The sequence below is a fragment of the Rutidosis leptorrhynchoides genome, chromosome 6 (assembly GCF_046630445.1).
Source record: "Rutidosis leptorrhynchoides isolate AG116_Rl617_1_P2 chromosome 6, CSIRO_AGI_Rlap_v1, whole genome shotgun sequence".
Classification (NCBI taxonomy): Eukaryota; Viridiplantae; Streptophyta; class Magnoliopsida; order Asterales; family Asteraceae; genus Rutidosis; species Rutidosis leptorrhynchoides.
The window spans coordinates 137,885,295-137,907,389 of record NC_092338.1 but is presented as its reverse complement, the minus strand read 5'-3'; the positions used below and the strand labels follow the sequence as shown (position 1 = coordinate 137,907,389).

Here is a 22,095-nt window from a genome sequence, read left to right as displayed (position 1 = left end):
AACTGGGCATTTGGCGCGCCGCGCGGCCTTATGGCGCGCCGCACCATTATGGGCTGACAGCTCACTTTGTTTTTAATCAAGATATTTTGAGGGAATTTTGGTAAAACCACTTAAGGTCCGACTTTAAGGCTTGAATCAGTTGTTTGGAGTGTCATTTACTCCATATTCACCTACCTTATCATCTTCCAATCAATTCTAGAGAGAGAGTTAGATTCTAGAGTGAGAGAGCAAAAATTAAGGAAGATGAAGCTCGAATCGGGTCAAAGTGCAAGCACTAAAGTTGTTCATCTCCTCATTTGCTACGTTTTGATAGTTGTGGTAAGCCCTAAACCTAACTTCCTTGTTTTAATTGTTAAAGAGTTAGGGTTTGTGTGAGTGATGAACAATAAGACCCATTTGTTAGTGAATTGGGTGTTTTGGGTGAATTTGGGTTATGTTGACTCAAAGATGACTAACTAGGGTTTTTCAAGTATTAATTGTTGTTAATAAACCTTAATTAGTTAGTAAAATGCTAGAACACCAATATTTATGTAAATGGGTGTTAAGTGGGTTAGTGGATGACCCGAAATGGGGGTGTTGACCTTAAATTGGTCAAATGGGTCAAAATAGATCTAAGTTAGTTAATGATTGAGATTAATGCTTAAACCTAATGTTAAAAGGTGTTTTAAGACCTAACTTGGCTAATGCTAGGGTTTTTGGTGTGAGTTGACCCAATTTTAGGGTTAGGTGTCCAAATGGGTCGAAATGATCTAGTAATGGTGAGTGTTGTGAGTTTGACCAACTTGAACAAAAAATTGATTATATATACACTTTGTAATAGGTGCATTACCTTGAAGTTTCAAGCTTGGTTTATTGATTCACCGAAGATGTAAGGTGAGTGGAATAATTATATGTGTAGGTATATAATGTATCTATTTGTTGTAGCGTGAAATGTGTAGTGTCGAGGTGCTAAGACACCACGTTTCACGTGATGAGTGAAGCATGGAGGTGTTAAGATGCCACTCGGGGTGAAGCATTGAGGTGTTAAAGTGCCACCTAGGGGTGTAGTGTCGAGGTGTTAAGACACCACTCTGTAAAATAATGAGTGAAGCATCGAGGTGTTAAGATACCACTCGGGGTGAAGTGCCGAGGTGTTAAGGTGCCACCCTAGGGGTTAGTGATACGAGGTGTTAAGTACCCTAACGAATGTTATGAACACCGATGGCGTTTTTGCGAGCGCCATTCCCTTGTATGATTAGTTAACCATGGTTATTTGTGTTGTAAGTGTAAGCATAATATATTATTCGAATTATATTACATGCGTTGTATATGCTAGCTTGTGGTATTGGAGATTTCTAGCTTGTATTCGAGATTATAAGCTAATTGTGTTGCTAGCATGTATGCGGAGTTTGAGTAAGGGATTTGCAAGTAGGTATATTATATATGTATGTGTATAATTATTGCATTCACTAAGCTTTACTTACCCTCTCGTTGTTTACCTTTTTATAGGTTCGGTTGTGGACAAGGGTAAGGGCATCATCTTGGATTAGAGATCCCGTCGTTGCTAGAGAATGCTTTTGGGCTATTTAGCTTTTGGAGTATTGACCGAGACTTGGGTAGTTTAATCCCAAACACCATGCTCGTAGTGTAGTTTGGTATTTAAACTTTAGATGGTCGAAACTCATATTTTGAATTAAACTCGTAAAACGGCCGATGTGGGCCCCGCTTCATAAAACTCATTTTTATTAATGGAATGTGTTAGTTTTACATATTTGAATATGTTTTTAAAAGCGTTTTGTCTAATTATGTCGGGAAGTGGCCAATCTTTTTAGCATTTCAAGACTTTTTGGACAGACCAGAATGGCGCGCCGCGCCATATGCTGTTCCAGCAATTTTTTTTTATTTGATATTTTCCGCGGGTTCGTTTGTGTTTTGGTTTGGGTCGTTACAAGTGGTATCAGAGCATGGTCTAAGGGATTTAGGTGACTTGAGATAGGCGCCTAGACTTAGACTTTTTGTATGCGCATTAGGCGGGACTTGTAGGAATTTGGGTCGGATCGGGTTTTGGTTAGTGCATAGGTTTATGTGAACTAATCATGCGCTATTGTTTTGTGTGGTATTTGAAATCGTCAAGCGAGATAGACTTGGTACTAGTGAGTTAATGCGATGTGCTCGCATAACAATGATTAGCTACCATTGTTACGGGTTTAAATCGTGTCAAACAAGTGATGTACGACGATTGTTGAGCAAGACGGGGTAGTGTGGTGTATATGTATATATATATTTGGATTAATTCCTTTCGTTTTGTTGCTTAATTTACTTCGTTTTATAGAATGAAGATGAGAAATGGACACGACACCAATGACGGAGGTACGAGTGAGGACGTTGAACTCACGGCCAAGGTTGAGGCTATCTTTAAAAGGCTAAAGAGGGATTTTCTTGACGACGTTCAAAAGGTCTTTCAAGAGTCGGTCGATGGACAAGTGATCAAAATGATCAATGATCAAATGAAAGCCGCAATAGAGGAGGCTTTAGAGGCTAGAAACATTTATCCTCGAGGCAAAAGGGGAGAAGGTGATGGTGGGGGTGGAAGGCGGGACTTCCACTACAAAAATTTCAAGGATACTCAACCTCCGATGTTTAATGGGGTGCGAGATCCGTTGAAAAGCACGTGTTGGATTTTTGATATCGAGGGGGCTTTCCGTACCGCAGAGTGTCCTCCCGAAAGGAAGGCGATGTATGGCTCTAGTATGTTGAGGGAAGAAGCCAAGTTGTGGTGGGACGACAAAATCAACTGATATGGTGAAGAGCAATGCATGAACTTGACATGGGAGGAGTTTAAGAAGGAATTCTTCAAAGAATACCGAACTTCTTCTGATCTTGATAGAATCCGAGAGGAGTTGCACCATTTGCAACAAGGTTCAATGGACTTGGTCACACTTAAGTCTACTTTTTTTGGCAAAAACTCGTTTTTGTCCTGAATATGTGGGTGACGATCACAAGCTAATAAAAGATTTCTACCGTACTTTGAATGATGAGTTCAAGGGCAAGATTGGTCGGGGTATGGCTAAGTCTTTTGATGAGTTATTTGAATTGGCCCGGGGTTTTGAGTCGGATGTTCCAAGAAAAAGCGATTTCACGTTTTTTAAAAGAAAGTTTGAAGGTTCTAGTCATTCTAACTTTTCAAACAAGAAGAACAAGAACACGAAGGGTTCCGAGAGTGTTAATAGCGTAAAGAAGGGCGCTTCCGGGGGTTTTTCTTATACGTGCTACAATTGTGGGCAACCTGGTCATATGGCTCGTGAATGTCCTAAAACGTCTTTCGGAAACAAGGTCACTTGTTTTAATTGCGGAAAAGAAGGGCATAAGAAGCCGGAGTGTCCCGATTTGCGAAACGATAATGTGAAGCGATTAGAGAAGGCGGTGGGTAAAGCTAGGTGTCGCAACTATTTGATGACCATTGATTTAGCCAAACAATCGAACAAAGTTGTCTCAGGTACTTTCACGGTTAATTCTAATCCGGCAAGGATTCTCTTCGATAGTGGTGCAAATTTGTCGTTTGTGTCTCCTAAATTTGTGCCTAAACTAAATAGACCGTTAGCTAAGTTAAGTCGTCCGGTAGAAGTCAAAATAGCGGACGGCAAGACGGTGCTAGTGGTCGATGTGTGTAAAAATTGTGATGTTATGTTTGGTGCCGAAAACTTTAAGATAGATCTCATTCCGATGACTTTGGGCGACTTTGATATTGTTGTGGGTATGGATTGGCTCGATCGTAATAGAGCCGATATTGCATGTCATGAAAAATTTATTCGTGTGAAGACCCCAAGTGGGGGAGAGTTAATTATTCACGGTGATAAGCGTAGAAGACTTGTGCCGATATGCACTTTTGCACGGGCACGTCGTTTCCTTGTTAGTGGTGGCATGGCCTTTCTTACCCATGTTGTTGATACTCGTGATGAGACACCACCCATTCGTGATATTCCGGTGGTTAGTGAATTCGAAGACGTTTTTTCGGACGAGTTACCGGGTGTTCTGGCGGAAAGACAAGTTGAATTTTACATTGAGTTGGTTCCGGGGGCTACCCCCATTGCTAAAACTCCTTATCGTTTAGCACCGACGGAAATGCAAGAGTTGTTAAATCAAACCCAAGAATTGCTCGAGAAGGGTTTTATTCGACCGAGTGCTTCTCCATGGGGCGCTCCGGTTTTATTTGTGAAGAAGAAGGATGGTAGTATGCGGATGTGCATCGATTACTAGGAGTTGAATAAAGTGACGATCAAGAATCGTTATCCATTGCCTCGGATTGACGATTTGTTTGACCAACTCCAAGGTGCAACGTATTTCTCTAAAATCGACCTACGATCCGGCTATCACCAAATGCGGGTCCGTGAGGAAGACATCGAGAAAACGGCTTTTCGAACACGTTATGGGCATTTTGAATTCGTAGTTATGCCTTTTGGTCTTACGAATGCACCGGCGGCATTCATGGATCTTATGAACCGAGTGTGCCAACCTATGTTGGACAAGTCGGTAATTGTGTTCATTGACGACATACTAGTCTACTCGAAAAGTATGAACGAACATGAACGTCATTTGCGTGGAGTATTGAAGACGTTACGAAAGGAGAAGTTGTATGCTAAGTTCTCTAAATGCGAATTTTGGCTAAGGGAGGTTCAATTCCTTGGTCACATTGTGAACAAAGACGGTATTCAAGTAGATCCGGGGAAGATAGAGACGGTATAGAGTTGGAGACAACCGACTACCCCTACGGAAGTCTGAAGTTTTCTCGGATTGGCCGGTTATTATCGACGGTTTATCCAAGACTTTTCTAAGATCGCTTCTTCACTAACGAAATTGACGAGGAAGAACGCGAGATTTACTTGGGAGAACAAGCAAGAAATTGCTTTTCAATTGCTAAAAGAGAAGTTGTGTCAAGCTCTGGTGTTAGTTTTGCCGGAAGGAGTGGAAGACATGACGGTTTATTGTGATGCTTCGATAAATGGGCTCGGGTGTGTTTTTATGCAAAGGGGTAAAGTCATCGCTTATGCCTCTCGACAATTAAAGGAACACGAGACGAGATATCCGACTCATGATCTTGAGTTGGCGGCGGTTGTGCATGCGTTGAAAATTTTGCGCCACTACTTGTATGGTGTCAAGAGTACGATTTATTCGGATCATAAGAGTTTGAAACATCTCTTTAACCAACGAGATTTGAATTATCGTCAACGTAGGTGGATGGATGTGGTAAAAGATTATGATTGTGAAATAATTTATCATTCGAGCAAGGCGAATGTGGTCGCGGATGCGTTAAGTCGAAAGAGTCATCACCCGGCATTACGATTGGGATTGTTACGTATGATTATTACTAACGATTTTCTTGAAAAACTTGGTGTGATTCAAATAGAGGCTTACGTTCACAACAAGCATGCGGAGCGAATTATGGGGTAATCGGAATTCATTACTATGGGTTCGCGTGGTTTGTTGTCCTTTCAAGGAAGAGTGTGGGTGCCTAAGATGGGTGAGTATCGACAAGTGCTACTTGATGAAGCACATAAGTCAAAGTATTCCATTCATCCGGGCGCAATGAAGATGTATCTTGATTTGAGGAAGGATTATTGGTGGCCGGGTATGAAACGTGATGTTGTGAAGTATGTTGAACAATGCGTCACGTGTTTGCAAGTTAAGGCCGAGCACCAAAAGCCGTATGGTAAGTTACAACCGTTGGAAATCCCGAAATGGAAATGAGAGCACATTACCATGGATTTCATCACAAAGTTACCCATTCGGGAAGCGATATCGTAGGAGACATTGGCTAAGTTGTTTATCAAGGAAGTCATCTCTCGACACGGAGTTCCTATATCAATTATTTCGGATCGAGATACTCGTTTTACATCTCGGTTTTGGGAAAAGTTTCACGAAGATATGGGCACACAATTGAAATTGAGCACGGCGTATCATCCTCAAACGGACGGTCAAACCGAACATACGAATCAAACTTTGGAGGATATGTTACGGGCATGTATTATTGATTTTGGTGGTAGTTGGGATGAGCACTTACCTTTGGTGGAATTCTCGTACAATAATAGCTACCACACTAGTATCGGGATGCCACCTTATGAGATGCTATATGGACAAAGGTGTCGAACTCCAATTTGTTGGGGTGAAGTGGGTCAAAGGGAAATCGGGAGTACCGATTTGGTTTTAGAGACGAATAACAAGATTGATATTATTCGGGATCATTTGAAGAAGGCTCAAGATAGACAAAAGTCGTATGACGATAAACGTAGATGAACGATCGAATTTCAAGAAGGCGACATGGTAATGCTTAAGGTTTTGCCATGGAAGGGTATTATTCGATTTCGAAAATGGGGAAAGTTAGCTCCTCGGTTTATTGGGCCATTCAAAGTTTTATCTCGTGTTGGTGAAGTTGAATATCGATTGGAATTACCTGAAGAACTTGCGGGGATCGATAACACATTTCATGTTTCCCACCTCCGTAAGTGTCTTGCGGATGATTCTTCATGGATGCCATTATACGAAATTGAGCTAAACAATAAGTTGGAATATGTTGAAGAGCCGATTGCTATACTTGATGAGAAGGTGAAAAGGTTGCGTAACAAGGAGGTGAGAACTTTTAAGGTTCAATGGCATCGGAGTAAAGGTTCCGAGTTTACATGGGAACCCGAAGAATTCGTGTTAGTTTATCTTCCTTCTTGCCATGCGGCTTAGATCGCGAGGACGCGCTCCGAATTAAGTGAGGGAGAGTTGTAAGACCCGAATATTTTATTGTACATATGTGTGTATAAGTTATTCAAGTTGTGGGGTTTAGGTTGTATTTAATTAAAAGGCAAAAGAAGCTGAACTGGGCATTTGGCGCGCCGCGCAGCCTTATGGCGCGCCGTGCCATTACGGGCTGACAGCTCACTTTGTTTTCAATCATGATATTTTGAGGGCATTTTGGTAAAACCACTTAAGGTCCAACTTTAAGGCTTGGATCAGTTGTTTGGAGTGTCATTTACTCCATATTCACCTTCCTTATCATCTTCCAATCAATTCTAGAGAGAGAGTTAGATTCTAGAGTGAGAGAGCTCAAATTAAGGAAGAAGAAGCTCGAATCGGGTCAAATTGCAAGCACTAAAGTTGTTCATCTCCTCATTTGCTACGTTTTGATAGTTGTGGTAAGCCCTAAACCTAACTTCCTTGTTTTAATTGTTAAAGAGTTTGGTTTTGTGTGAGTGATGAACAATAAGACCCATTTGTTAGTGAATTGGGTGTTTTGGGTGAATTTGGGTTATTTTGACTCAAAGATGACTAACTAGGGTTTTTCAAGTATTTTGTTGTTAATAAACCTTAATTAGTTAGTAAATTGCTAGAACACCAATATTTATGTAAATGGTGTTAAGTGGGTTAGTGGATGACCCGAAATGGGGGTGTTGACCTTAAATTGGTCAAATGGGTCAAAATGGACCTAAGTTAGTTAATGATTGAGATTAATGCTTAAACCTAATGTTAAAAGGTGTTTTAAGACCTAACTTGGTTAATGCTAGGGTTTTTGGTGTGAGTTGACCCAATTTTAGGGTTAGGTGTCCAAATGGGTCGAAATGAACTAGTAATGGTGAGTGTTGTGAGTTTGACCAACTTGAGCGGAAAATTGATTATATATACACTTTGTAATAGGTGCGTTACCTTGAAGTTTCAAGCTTGGTTTATTGATTCACCGAAGACGTAAGGTGAGTTGAATAATTATATGTGTAGGTATATAATGTATCTATTTGTTGTAGCGTGAAATGTGTAGTGTCGAGGTGCTAAGACACCATGTTTCACGTGATGAGTGAAGCATCCAGGTGTTAAGATGACACTTGGGGTGAAGCATCGAGGTGTTAAGGTGCCACCTAGGGGTGTAGTGTAGAGGTGTTAAGACACCACACCGTAAAATAATGAGTGAAGCATCGAGGTGTTAAGATGCCACTCGGGGTGAAGTGCTGAGGTGTTAAGGTGCCACCCTAGGGGTTAGTGATACGAGGTGTTAAGTACCCTAACGGATGTTATGAACACCGATGGCGTTTTCGCGAGTGCCATTCCCTTGTACGATTGGTTAACCATGGTTATTTGTGTTGTAAGTGTAAGCATAATATATTATTCGAATTATATTACATGCGTTGTATATGCTATCTTGTGGTATTGGAGATTTCTAGCTTGTATTCGAGATTATAAGCTAATTGTGTTGCTAGCATGTATGCGGAGTTTGAGTAAGTGATTTGCAAGTAGGTATATTATATATGTATGTGTATAATTATTGCATTCACTAAGCTTTGCTTACCCTCTCGTTGTTTACCTTTTTATAGGTTCGGTTGTGGACAAGGGTAAGGGCATCATCTTGGATTAGAGATCCCGTCGTTGCTAGAGAATTCTTTTGGGCTATTTAGCTTTTGGAGTATTGACCGAGACTTGGGTAGTTTAATCCCAAACACCATGCTCGTGGTATAGTTTGGTACTTAAACTTTTGATGGTCGAAACTCATATTTTGAATTAAACTCGTAAAACGGCCGATGTGGACCCCGCTTCGTAAAACTCATTTTTATTAATGGAATGTGTTAGTTTTACATATTTGAATATGTTGTTAAAAGCGTTTTGTCTGATTATGTCGGGAAGTGGCCAATCTTTTTAGCATTTCAAGACTTTTTGGACAGACCCGAATGGCGCGCCGCGCCATATGCTGTTCCAGTAAAAAAAAATTATTTGATATTTTCCGCGGGCTTGTTTGTGTTTTGGTTTGGGTCGTTACAACTTGAAGCCGAGCAATCCAAATTCTTGGATATGTTTAAACAAATAAATGTTAATCTTCCTTTCATTGATGTGATATCATGAATGCCTAGATATGCTAAATTCTTGAAAGATCTAATCACAAATAGAAAGAAAATGGAAGAACTTTTGGCTGTTACTATGAATGCAAATTGTTCTGCAGTGCTGTTGAATAAGATACCAGAAAAACTCTCTGATCCAGGAAGTTTCACAATTCCATGTTTTCTGAGGAGTCTTAGTTCAATAGAAGCATTGGCAGACTTAGGTGCTAGTATAAATTTAATACCGTATTCACTATACGCTAAACTAGTCCTCGAAGAATTGAAACCAACATGAATAAGTATACAACTAGCCGATCGATCAGTAAAATATTCTAGAGGGATAATGGAGAACATGCTAGTTAAAGTTGGTACTTTAGTATTTCCAGTAGACTTTGTTATTCTGAACATGGAAGAAGATTCTCGAGTTCCTCTCATATTAGGAAGACCATTCTTAAACACGGCTAAAGCAATAATAGACGTGTTTGGTAAGAAACCAACCCTAAGTATAGAGGACGAGAGTGTTACCTTTTCTGTTGATAGAGCCATGCAACAACCGCAATCTGCAGATGATACATGTTATTATATTCAAACTATAGATTCACATGCAGAATTGTTAGAAGAATTTCCAGAATTACAAGGAACAGGAGAATGTTCTTTAGGAGAAGGAACTGAACCAATTGATGAAGCTGAAATGTTAGCTACACTCATGGCTAATGAATATGAACCAACAACAGAAGAACTTCAAATGTTAAAAGAGGAAGACAGATATCGATACAAATCATCGATAGAAGAACCACCGACATTAGAGTTAAATCCACTTCCAACCCATTTGGAATATGCTTATTTACATGATGAATCTGAATTACCTGTAATAATATCGTCTTCTCTTACTGAAAATGAAAAATCTCAACTCATTTCTGTGCTAAAAGCTCATAAACTAGCTATTGCATGGAAAATTCATGACATTAAAGGCATAAGTCCTTCGTATTACACACATAAAATCCTTATGGAAGAAGGTCATAAAACGTATGTGCAACACCAACGAAGATTAAATCCTAATATGCAAGATGTTGTTAAGAAAGAAATTATTAAACTGCTATATGCAGGTTTAATTTATCCAATCTCTGATAGTCCATAGGTAAGTCCAGTTCAATGCGTACCTAAGAAGGGTGGCATGACTGTCATCACAAATGAAAAAATGAGCTTATTTCTACAAGGACTTTAACAGGATGACGTGTTTGTATTGATTATAGAAAATTAAATGACGCCACCAGAAAAGATCACTTTCCCTTACCTTTCATTGATCAAATGTTGGAAAGATTAGCCGGAAATAGTTACTATTGTTTTCTTGACGGTTTTTCCGGATATTTTCAAATTCCAATAGCACTCGAGGATCAAGAGAAAACCACATTCACGTGCCCTTATGGTACTTTTGCTTACAAACGCATGCCATTTGGACTTTGCAACGCCCCTGCAACCTTTCAAAGGTGCATGATGGCGATTTTCCACGACATGATAGAAGAATGCATGGAAGTTTTCATGGATGACTTTTCAGTATGCGAACCATCAAATCTAGTTCTTAATTAGGAGAAATGCCATTTCATGGTTAAAGAAGGCATCGTTCTTGGTCATAAAATTTCAAAGGAAGGAATTGAAGTGGATAGAGCTAAAGTAGATGTAATTGCTAAACTTCCACATCCCACCAATGTTAGAGGAGTTAGGAGTTTTCTAGGGCATGCCGATTTTTACCGACATTTCATAAAAGATTTTTCTAAAATTGCCGCTCCTATGAATAAACTCCTAGAAAAGGATGCTCCATTCATCTTTTCGGATGAATGCATCAAATCTTTTAATATTCTTAAAGAAAAACTCACTAATGCGCCGATCATGATAACTCCAAATTGGAATCTACCATTTGAACTCATGTGCGATGTAAGTGATTTTTCAATGGGAGCCGTTTTAGGACAAAGGATTGAAAAACGATTTTAACCTATTTATTACGCTAGTAAGACGTTACAAGGAGCACAAATGAATTACACAACTACTGAAAAAGAACTCCTTGCTATTGTCTTTGCTTTTGACAAATTTCGTTCATATCTCGTTCTAGCTAAAACGGTGGTCTATACCGACCATTCTGCTCTTAGATACCTATTTTCGAAACAAGATGCCAAACCACGATTAATCCGTTGGATCTTACTCTTACAAGAGTTCGATATTGAAATCCGAGATAAAAAGGGAGCAGAAAATCTCACCGCTGATCATCTTTCTCGTCTTGAAAATCCCGAATTAGAAGTTCTAAATGAATCGACCATATAAAATAACTTTCTTGATGAATATCGTTTGAAGATCAATTATAATGAAATTCCATGGTTTGCAGACTATGCAAACTACTTAGTATGTGGATTCCTTGAAAAAGGGTTGTTGTACCAAAAACGAAAGAAATTCTTTAGTGATATAAAACACTATTTTTGGGAAGATCCACATTTGTTTAAAAGTTGTCCCGATGGAATAATACGCCGATGCGTATTCGGGGATGAAGCTAGTCAAATCTTAAACCATTGTCACAAAGGACCAACAGGAGGGCATTATGGGCTTCAACTCACAGCAAGAAAAGTCTATGACGCTGGATTCTATTGGCCTACATTTTTCAAAGACGCACACCTTCTTTGAAAATCCTGTGATGCATGTCAAAGGGCCGGAAAAATAAGTCAATGTGATGAAATGCCACAAAATGTCATTCAAGTATGTGAAGTATTTGACGTTTGGGGTATTGACTTTATGGGTCCATTTCCAAAATCTCATAATAATCTCTACATTCTCGTTGCCATTGATTATGTATCTAAATGGGCAGAAGCACAAGCTCTCCCAACTAACGATGCACGAGTTGTAGTCAACTTTTTAAAACGTCTTTTTGCTTGGTTCGAAACACCGAAAGCTTTAATAAGTGATCGAGGTACTCATTTTTGTAATAATCAACTTGAGAAAGTTCTTAAAAGATATGAAGAACCTAAAATCTCAACCGCTTATCATCCACAAACAAGTGGACAAGTTTAAAATACCAACCGAGCATTAAAACGTATTCTAGAGAAAATCGTAGGATCAAATTCGAAGGAATGGTCCATGAAATTGGAGGATGCACTCTGAGCTTTTAGAACAGCCTACAAAACTCCAATTAGCACCACACCTTTCAGACTCGTTTACGAAAAAGCATGTCATCTTCCAGTAGAAATTGAACACAAAGCATTTTGGGCTTTGAAGACATGTAATCTTGATTTACATGAAGCTGGACGTCTACGATTAAGTCAATTAAACGAATTAGAAGAATTAAGACATGAAGCATACGAAAATTCGTTGATCTATAAGGAAAGAACGAAGAAATGGCATGATAAAAGAATCAGAAGTTCAAAATAATTTAAAGAAGGAGACAGTGTTCTTCTTTTCAATTCACGATTCAAGCTATTTTCTGGAAAATTGAAATCAAGATGGTCTGGACCATTCATAGTCAAAAGAGTTTTCCCATACGGAACAATAGAATTAATAAATTCAAATGGGATTGAATTTAAGGTTAATGGTCACAGAGTTAAAAATTACATAGATAATCCAATGGAAGTTGAAGATGAAGTTAATCACAATTTCGACACCACAGCTAACTAAGTGTGGGAAGATTCGAATCTTTTAAGGGTAATATATATTTCTGTTAGAGTTAGATATTCTGTTTTCGTGTAGTTTTTGAGAATGGAATCCGAATGGTCTTTCCCTAGCAGACCCTAAAGAACTAGTCTTCTCCCTCTATTCTGAATTTTTATTTCTTTTAGGTTTTACGAGATGAAGAATTCCTTTGATCTGAACCATGGTCTACTACTACACGCTATGATTACTAAACATAATAATAAAACTTTTCCGAGTGAACTGGTATCCTTCATAAGAGGCAAAATGGATGAAGTAAGGAAAGAACTCAGGAAAGGTCATCATAAGACACATTTTGGTAAAGCAAAATCAAAATCCGTAACAAAAAGAAGAGCACGACACCTTAAAAGATGTCATAAATGCGGAAAATGGTCACACGAAGTTAAATGTTCGAATAATCAAACATATTCAAATACCGAATTTGTTACTCTATGCAGGGAAGGACCGTTCATATGTTTAGAAGAAAAGTTATTGAAGAATCGAGGTTACGCTTATGTAGCTATGGAAAATCAAATTACACGACTCTCCTATGAGTCGGCTAAAGCAGGTCTCTGAGAATTCTTTCTCACAGGTAAGTATGTACAATTTTTATTTGTTTTTATTGCGTTTAATCTTTTGATAATAAATGCTGAATCGTTCGCTATAAAGTATTAAATTAGTATTCAATAAAATTAGGTATGCAAAACCAAAATTATTGATATCATACAAAAATTTATTACATCACTGCGAAATTTATCGTTTATTCTTAAGGTATAAATATCTTTAATCAATCAACCCAAAATATTTCAAAAATTTGTCAGGAGTAAAACTAGGTTATGGAACCAAAATTACTTTACCGAAAAGAGGGGCGTATATTTTTGATAATATTTGATTGATTAAAGTGGGATAAAAGACCAAAAAGTTTTTTAATTTTATCTTTACCATGTTTTTAAAAAATTAATATTGTAAATTTTTAGAACCAATATATTTAAGTTTTTAAATATTTTAAAAATTAATATTTTTAATATAAGTTTATAAAATTAATGTATAAAAATATTAATGATATTTATTTGAATTTTTAAATTTTATGCATTTTAAATTTAAGTTTGATGTGAATTTAAAAAAAAATGTACTTTATTTCATTAAGTTAAAATTTTGATATTTAAAATTCATCGTGAGTTGAAGACTAGGTCATTGAACCGAAATTGCTTTACCCAAGGGATTGATGAGAAATTTTATTATCATTATTTTTAATCATATTAATTTAAAGTATGCCAAAAACATTAAAAAAAACCCAAAAATCTTTGCTTTTTAAAACAACGCTTAAAAATGACGAATTTTAAAATTTTATCGAGAGAAGGACTAGGACAACGATCCGAAACGCCCTCACTCTTAAAAGAAACAAATTTTTAAAATTAATTTTATTATTTGTTTTAATAAGTATAAGGTTAAAGAAAAAAGGAAATAACCCCATGCGATCTCATGGGGTTTGCACTGGGAACCCATGCGATCGCATGGGAACCCTGGACAGATCAAGAACAAAAGGCCAGCGAGCTGTTGCTTCTGCCTTCTCACAAACACACACATATACACGAGTAAAACCCCAAATCCACTCAAAAATTCGCCATTTTTCACCAAAATTCACCAAATTTCTTACTATAATCCGCTTTAATCATGAAATTGTTCAGAAGTTTTTCAAAGAAGGTAAAGATTTCACCCCTAAAACTCTTTAAATTCGAATTTTAGTGTTCTTGAGCTAATTTTTACCTAATTTGATTTTGTTAATTTCTAGTGTAATTAGAGTTAAATTGTTAGTATATTATGCATGCATAACCTAGATTGATGCTATTTGTCATGATTTGAAGCCAAAAACTTCAAAATTTTTAGAAATCTAGGGTTTGTGTTATTGAGCAATTTGGGGCATTTTGATATAAATAGGTTATGGCCGATTTTTATCATGAATTATTACTAAATTAAGTAGTGTAACACGTTTAGGTAGCTAAATGATCTAAACTTTGATCATAAACATGATTTTTGAGAATTAAAGTAGACTTTTTAAGTCTAAAATTCATGAACTTGATTAATTTGATATAAATGCCATTTGAAACTTGTTTAATTGCTAGTAATGATTCTTTTGACAAGTTATTTGAGTTGAATGCTTATGAACTTTGTAAACATTTTCATATATGCTTATTTGAAAAAGTGTATATTTGATAAAAATATGAAAATGAGTATAAGTTTAATATGGAATAAATATGTTATTATATTTATTTTAATTTGTTATTTTGCTAACACTAATGCATATTTGGATGCACAAATTTTGTGTTTAATGTGTTTTGCAGAGATACACCGATACTGATGGTGCATCATTATCATCTAGGCAACCTGCTCCAGACCACAGTCAGAAATGCAATATGAGCCACAATATGAACCAGAACCTGAACAGGAACAACAACAAGAACAACAATATCATAATAATCAACACATACCATATTATGATCCACAACAAGAATATGTTAATTCCTACGTACAATTTCTGATTCATCCAATAATAGAACACCCAACAATTCATGAAGAACAGTTGCATCCCAATTTGAGATTTGATTGAAGTTGGAGAGATTACCCGACGTACCAAAGTAACAAATTTAAACTGGTAACGAAAAATGTAGAAGTACCGAGGGTAATCGATTGGGAGCCTTTGGAAAGGGTCCAACTAGCTAACTCAGTTAGGCAGCATCTGATCCAAAGGTATGGGAACTCTTCTTTTCCCGATTGGGAACGTTTATTCACCATTCGTAGGCCTGTATATAAAGAGTGGTGTGTTGAGCTTATGAGTACTATATCACTTGATACGGATGTAGTTAGGTTAGACGATAGGAATTTTCTTAGATTTTTACTTGGCCGTAGGATGTATAGGATGTCCATGCTGGACATGGCCAGGGCTTTACAGATTTACACTCCTGCTGAATTACTACTATATGATTGTACAAATTTGATTTATCATGGTGAAAGGGTAGATAGGAATTTTGACGCGGACGCCGTTTGGAGGCGTATGTCAAATTATAATATTTTTACGCGGGGAGGAAGACACTCCTATTTAGATATTAACAAAGCAGAGCTTCGTATTATACATAGATTTTTAGCTAATTCGATTACACAAAGAGGTATCAACAAGGAGAAAATGACTCTACACGATTTATTTTACCTGAAGTGTATTCGAAACACTAGAAGCTTTGTTAATATCCCCTACTGTGTTGGTTTTTATCTGTCCAAAATGGTGGAAGGAATACAGGAAGGGGGAATAATAGGAGGAGTTATTTTTGTTACTCTCATTGGAGAGTATTTAGGCATAGATAGGGATCAAAGGGGTCCACTGATGATATGTAGGGAACAGGTTGAGACTTTAGGATTGCCGGTCTATCAGGGTGCAAAGGTATTAAAGAGCAGACGCAATCAGGCAGTACCATAAGAGGGTCGTCATCCACAGGTAGAGAGAGGTTCAGATGAGGAAATGGAGGAAGCGGATGACATTAGGGATGTCATTAGGGAGGCTGTTACTGATGTTTACCAGCATATAGATGAGGTAGAAATGACAAACGAGGCTAGACATAGTCAGTACGAGCAGTGGCACGTCGAGAATGTGTACGAGCATTCCAGGCAACGACAGCATGATAGATGGCACTATCATCAGCATCAGATCATGAGCCAGCTATCACCTCAGGTACCAAATAACTACGTACCGACCCGACCTGCTTACTATCTGCCACACCAGCCCAATATGAGACCACCATTTACTCTCTACGACCCTAACCAAGCCTATCAACACACCTATAACCAACCGTGGAACCCGACCGATGACATGAACTGGATCCCCTATCCAGATTGATACAGTTCCCGTTGGTGATTTTTATCTTTTATTAATTTTATTTACTTATGTTTAAAACATATAATATTGTGATACTTTTATGTAATTTTTAACATTTTTTTAATTTTGTTACTAATATTTCGTATTTATAATTTGAAAGTGGGATGTTAAGTCCCATTTCAAATTACCATGCATATTATTATCTGTATGTATGTATATTGTCAATTGTACACAACAGAGAAAAACAGCAAACTTTCAAAGACTGGCATTAAGTTCAGCAAAAGCTACTAATTTTGACGACAAAACGAAAAACAAATGTGATGTAACAACAAGACGGAATGAACAAATTATGTGCACCATTTATCATTCAACAAACAAACGCCAATATGTTTGGAAACTTTGGTAAAATTTAATCATTTTTCTACGGTAATCACACTCAATAATTTAAATTGTGCTGATTTCTTGCAAATGAGGGCATTGCAAGATCTTAAATGTGGGAAGGGGTTAAATTCTTTCGGATTTTTAAAATTTTAAATTTAAACACTTGGTTACCATTAAAAATACTAGTAACGCAGTAGTTGTATTAGAATCTAGTGCTCTCTGATAATAAAGAACAGCCCTAGTCTTATATACTGACTACCCAATTCTAGTAAATTTTTTTTAAAATTTTCAATTAAATGAACTCAAAATCATGTTTATCCATATTTATGAACGATAAAACTAGGTGTTAACACCGAAATTATTGTTACCTCGGAAAGGACATAAATTGAGAAACAACTCAAAACGCTTGAATTTATTTAAAATGGAATAGAGGAAAATAAAAAGGCAAAGAAAGGAAAATAAAAAGCCAAGTGTGGGAAAAATTTACCATGTTATTTAGATCGTATGTCACATATTACAAATAATTGAAGATACTTTTGTTTTAGATGATATTAATCAGTTTTGCCTAGTTTATTGTAATATAAATGAAATTTAAAAGGAAGTAAAATCTTTCGAGAGAAAAATACACGCGCTTCTTGATATAGGTCAGGAAGTTGTCATCCAGACCAGTTGTAGAGTCTACGAAAAATCTTGAAAAGTTTTCTCGAAAATCAGCTGGAAATCTACGGACCTCGGCATCAAACAGGGTCGCCAAGTGGTCAGACTTATCCTAACCATGAGAGTATCTGTCTCGTACAATGGGGGGCATCATGCAAATTAGCTTATAAGACTAATGAATCATATCCCTAGAAAAGGAAAATCTCCTTAAAGATCAAAAATCAGCTTTTAAGACTGATATTACTTAATCCTTGAGATTGACCTTAAAGATTGAGAATTCAAACTCGTGGAATTCGATGATATCTAAACTCGAGCTTGAACGAGAAAATATTTTGATCAAATTACAAACCGATTTGTTTTCTGAAAACTATATTTTCCATGCGTTCATTACCATTGAACGTAAAATCCTAAGAATTCACCTGGAATTCATTAGGTCACCTGAACCAAATCGGGTGTCAACCGTAAAAACGGTGGTTGCATAGCATGGTCGAAGACAGGACCTTGTGCCAGACCGAAAAACTATAGGGTGATCTTTACTATTGCTCCTACAAAGGATAGTAATTGTATCCGACACGATATAGACCATAATCAAAAGCATGTCACGGGACATTGCCTTAACAGTTGCTTGTTCAACGCTTTCCTTTACAACCGGACAGTAGTTTACCGAAAGGTAATATACGAAGCAAGTATACTGGACGTGTTGCTTTTCCAATACAAGGTTAGCAAGTGGGTGACACAAAACCGCAAGTTTTAAGCTAAAATTTTCAAATCTGAAACCCACAAAACCCACAAACATTTTGCAAACACCGGTAAAGGGTTATTCCGGAAAACTTGTCTAGGTTAAAATCTAGATTGAATTTTCAAAAAGATCAAATGTTTTCATAAAGATCCAATTTCCTTAAGGATCTAAATTTTTATAGTCATGTGGGACTGTAAACCACAACGTTACTATCATTGTTCATACCGCCATATAGAAATCACTGATGTACAAAGTTTGAAGAATAAAGAAGTGATTCAAGTATGTTTTTATTTCAAGACTATATTGCTTGAGGACAAGCAACGCTCAAGTGTGAGAATATTTGATAATGCTAAAAACGAACATATATTTCATAGCATTATCCCTCAAGAAAGACAAGCTTTTAGTTGCAATTGTTCTATTTACAAGTGATATTCGTTTAAATAATAAAAGGTGAAGATAAAAGACAGATTCGACGATTTGAAGACGCAAACGACCAAAAAGCTAAAAAGTACAAAGTACAATTCAAGTGGTTCAATTTATTGATAAGAAACGTCTCAAAATTACACGAGTACAAGCCGCAAAATGCAAAGTATAAGATATTAAATAGTACCCAAGGACGTTCGAAAATCCGGAACCGGGACATGAACTAACTTTCAACGCGCGACGCAACGGAGCGAAAATTACAAGTCAACTATGCACATAAATATAATATAATATATAAATAATTCTTAAAATTATATATATATTATATATATTTAATAAAACCGTCGGCAAACTAGCAAACAAATCATCATGAGCTGGAAAAGCAGGCCAAGCGATCGCATGGCCTGGAGGAGTAAAAGTCATGCGATCGCATGAGCTCCTGTAGCAGCTGACATCCTATAAATTGCACGAGTTTCAGCGAACAAAAACACACCTTTTTCTATCCACTCTATCTCTCGATATATATATAAATATATAATTTATAATTTTAATTTTAATTTAAGATTAATAATAATAAGGTTATGTTAGCGAATTTTGTAAGTGTGTAAGTCAAAATTCTGTCCGTGTAACGCTACGCTATGATTAATCATTGTAAGTTATGTTCAACCTTTTTAAATTAATGTCTCGTAGCTAAGTTATTATTATGCTTATTTAAATCGAAGTAATCGTGATGTTGGGCTAAATATTAAAGACGGGAAATTGGGCTTTGTACCATAATTGGGGTTTGGACAAAAGACCGACACTTGTAGAAATTGGACTATGGACTATTAATGGGCTTTATATTTGTTTAACTAAATGATAGTTCGTTAATTTAATATAAAGATTTACAATTGGACGTAATTATAAATAACCATATACACTCGATCGGATACGATGGGCGAGATATTTATAAGTACTAATATTCGTTCATTTAACCGGACACGGGAATGGATTAATAGTCAATGGACTCATTAAAACAGGGGTGAATTATGTACAAGGACACTTGGCGTAATTATTAACAAAGTATTAAAACCTTTGGTTACACGCAGTCGATATCCTGGTGTAATTATTAAACGAAGTATTAAGACCTTGTTAAAGTTTAAGTCCCCAATTAGTTGAAATATTTGACTTCGGATATAAGGATAAATTGACGAGGACACTCGCACTTTATATTTATGATTGATGGACTGTTATGGACAAAAACCAAATGGACATATTGAATAATCCAGGACAAAGGACAATTAACCCATGGTAATAAATTAAAATCAACACGTCAAACATCATGATTACGGAAGTTTAAATAAGCATAATTCCTTTATTTCAAATTTTATCGCACTTTTATTTACTGTCATTTTATTTATCGCACTTTTTAATTAACGTACATTTTAATTATCGTAATTTTATTTATCGTCATTTTATTTATCGCATTTTTATTTATCGCACTTTTATTATCGTCATTTACTTTACGCTTTAAATTAAGTTATATTTATTTTTTTTAATATTTTACATTAGGTTTTAATTGCGACTTAAGACATAAAATCGACAAACCGGTCATTAAACGGTAAAAACTCCCTTTTATAATAATAATAATATTACTTATATATATATATATATATATATATATATATATATATATATATATACACACACACAAATATAGTCTTTAAAAATATAGCGTTAAACTTGGCTAGTTCCCTGTGGACGAACCGGACTTACTAAAAACTACACTACTGTACGATTAGGTACACTGCCTATAAGTGTTGTAGCAAGGTTTAGGTATATCCACTCTATATATAAATAAATAACTTGTGTAAAATTGTATCGTATTTAATAGTATTTGGCAATAAAAATATAACTATTTTTTACCCCTCTACTTTAACATCAATAACAAACATGGAGAACGAATTAAGGGACAAACAGAATCCATTAAATTAGGTCCGCATGGGTTGTTGTCTTTTAATGGAAGAGTGTGGGTGCTAAAGATGGGTGAATACCGACAAATGCTACTTGAAGAAGCTCATAAATCAAAGTATTTAATTCATCCGGGTGCCACCAAAATGTACCATGACTTGAAAGAAGATTATTGGTGGCCGGGGATGAAACGTGACATAGTTAAATATGTTGAGTAATGTATTACTTGTTTACAAGTAAAGGCCGAACACCAAAAACCATACAGGAAATTGAAACCACTTGAAATTCCTAAATGGAAGTGGGAGCATATTACTATGGATTTCATTATAAAGTTACCCAAAATGGCTAGAACACAATATGATACCATTTGGGTGATTGTAGATCAGTTGACAAAGAGTGCATTATTTCTCCCGATTCGAGAAACTTCGTCGTCCAAAACCTTAGCTACGCTTTTCCTTAAAGAAGTGATAGCTCGACATGGTGTTCCCATTTCTATAGTGTCGGATAGAGACACACGGTTTACTTCTCGATTTTGGAGGAAGTTTCAAGAAGAAATGGGTACGAAATTGAAGTTAACTACCGCTTTCCACCCGTAAACTGACGGCCAAAGTAAGAGAACCAACCAAACATTGGAAGATATGTTGCGAGCGTGTGCAATAGACTTTGGTGGAAGTTGGGATATGTATCTTCCTCTAGCGGAGTTCTCATATAATAATAGTTATCACACTAGTATTGGTATGCCTCCGTATGAGATGTTATATGGGAGAAAATGTCGCACCCCAATTTGTTGGGGTGAAATTGGTGAACGAGAGATTGGTGGGACCGAACTTGTTATGAAAACTAACGAAAATATTGAGACTATCCAAGAACGCTTAAAAACGGCTCAAGATAGACAAAAATCATACGCGGATACAAAGAGACGGTCAATAGAGTTTAAGGAAGGTGACATGGTAATGCTTAAAGTATCGCCTTGGAAAGGAATTTTTCGATTTCGAAAGAGGGGTAAACTAGGTCCTCGTTATATCGGACCCTTCAAAATCCTAGAAAGAGTGGGTGAAGTAGCTTACCATTTGGAATTGCCCGAGAAGCTTTCGGGGATTCATAATACTTTTAATGTATCTCACTTGAGAAAATGCTTAACCGCACAATCCACAATTGTGCCATTAGAAGAAATTGAGGTAAATGATAAATTGGGATTTATGGAAGAGTCAGTAGATATAGTAGATGAGCAAATGCGAATGGTTAAGAACAAGCCGATTAAGTCCTACAAGGTTAAATGGAGATATGGAAAAGATTTGGAGCATACTTGGGAGACGGAGGAATTTATGATTAAATACTTCCCATCTAGCCACCAAGCTTGGATCACGAGGACGCGATCCGATTTAAGTAGGGGAGAGTTGTAAGACCCCAAATTATTTAAGGTATTAATCTATTATTATTTATTATTTAATTATGTAACAATGTTAGAAAAAGGACTTTAGTTGCAAGAAAGGGGCTTAACTTGCAAGACTTTAAGTAGGGGAGGGCAAAAGGGTAAAATTGCATTAAAACCCACTTAGATAAAAAGTGAGCTGCATCTCATTCTCATCAAA

General features: G+C 36.6%; 1 protein-coding gene across 1 annotated transcript in view; it reads left to right on the top strand.

Moving 5' to 3' along the window:
- LOC139854098 (uncharacterized) overlaps positions 1-21,099 on the top strand; it is a 28,849-nt gene extending 7,750 nt beyond the window's left edge. The window contains exon 4 of the mRNA XM_071843422.1: positions 20,885-21,099. Within this exon, the coding sequence (XP_071699523.1) occupies positions 20,885-21,099 (215 nt within the window). The remainder of the gene's footprint in view (positions 1-20,884) is intronic.
- The last annotated feature ends 996 nt before the right edge of the window (positions 21,100-22,095 follow it).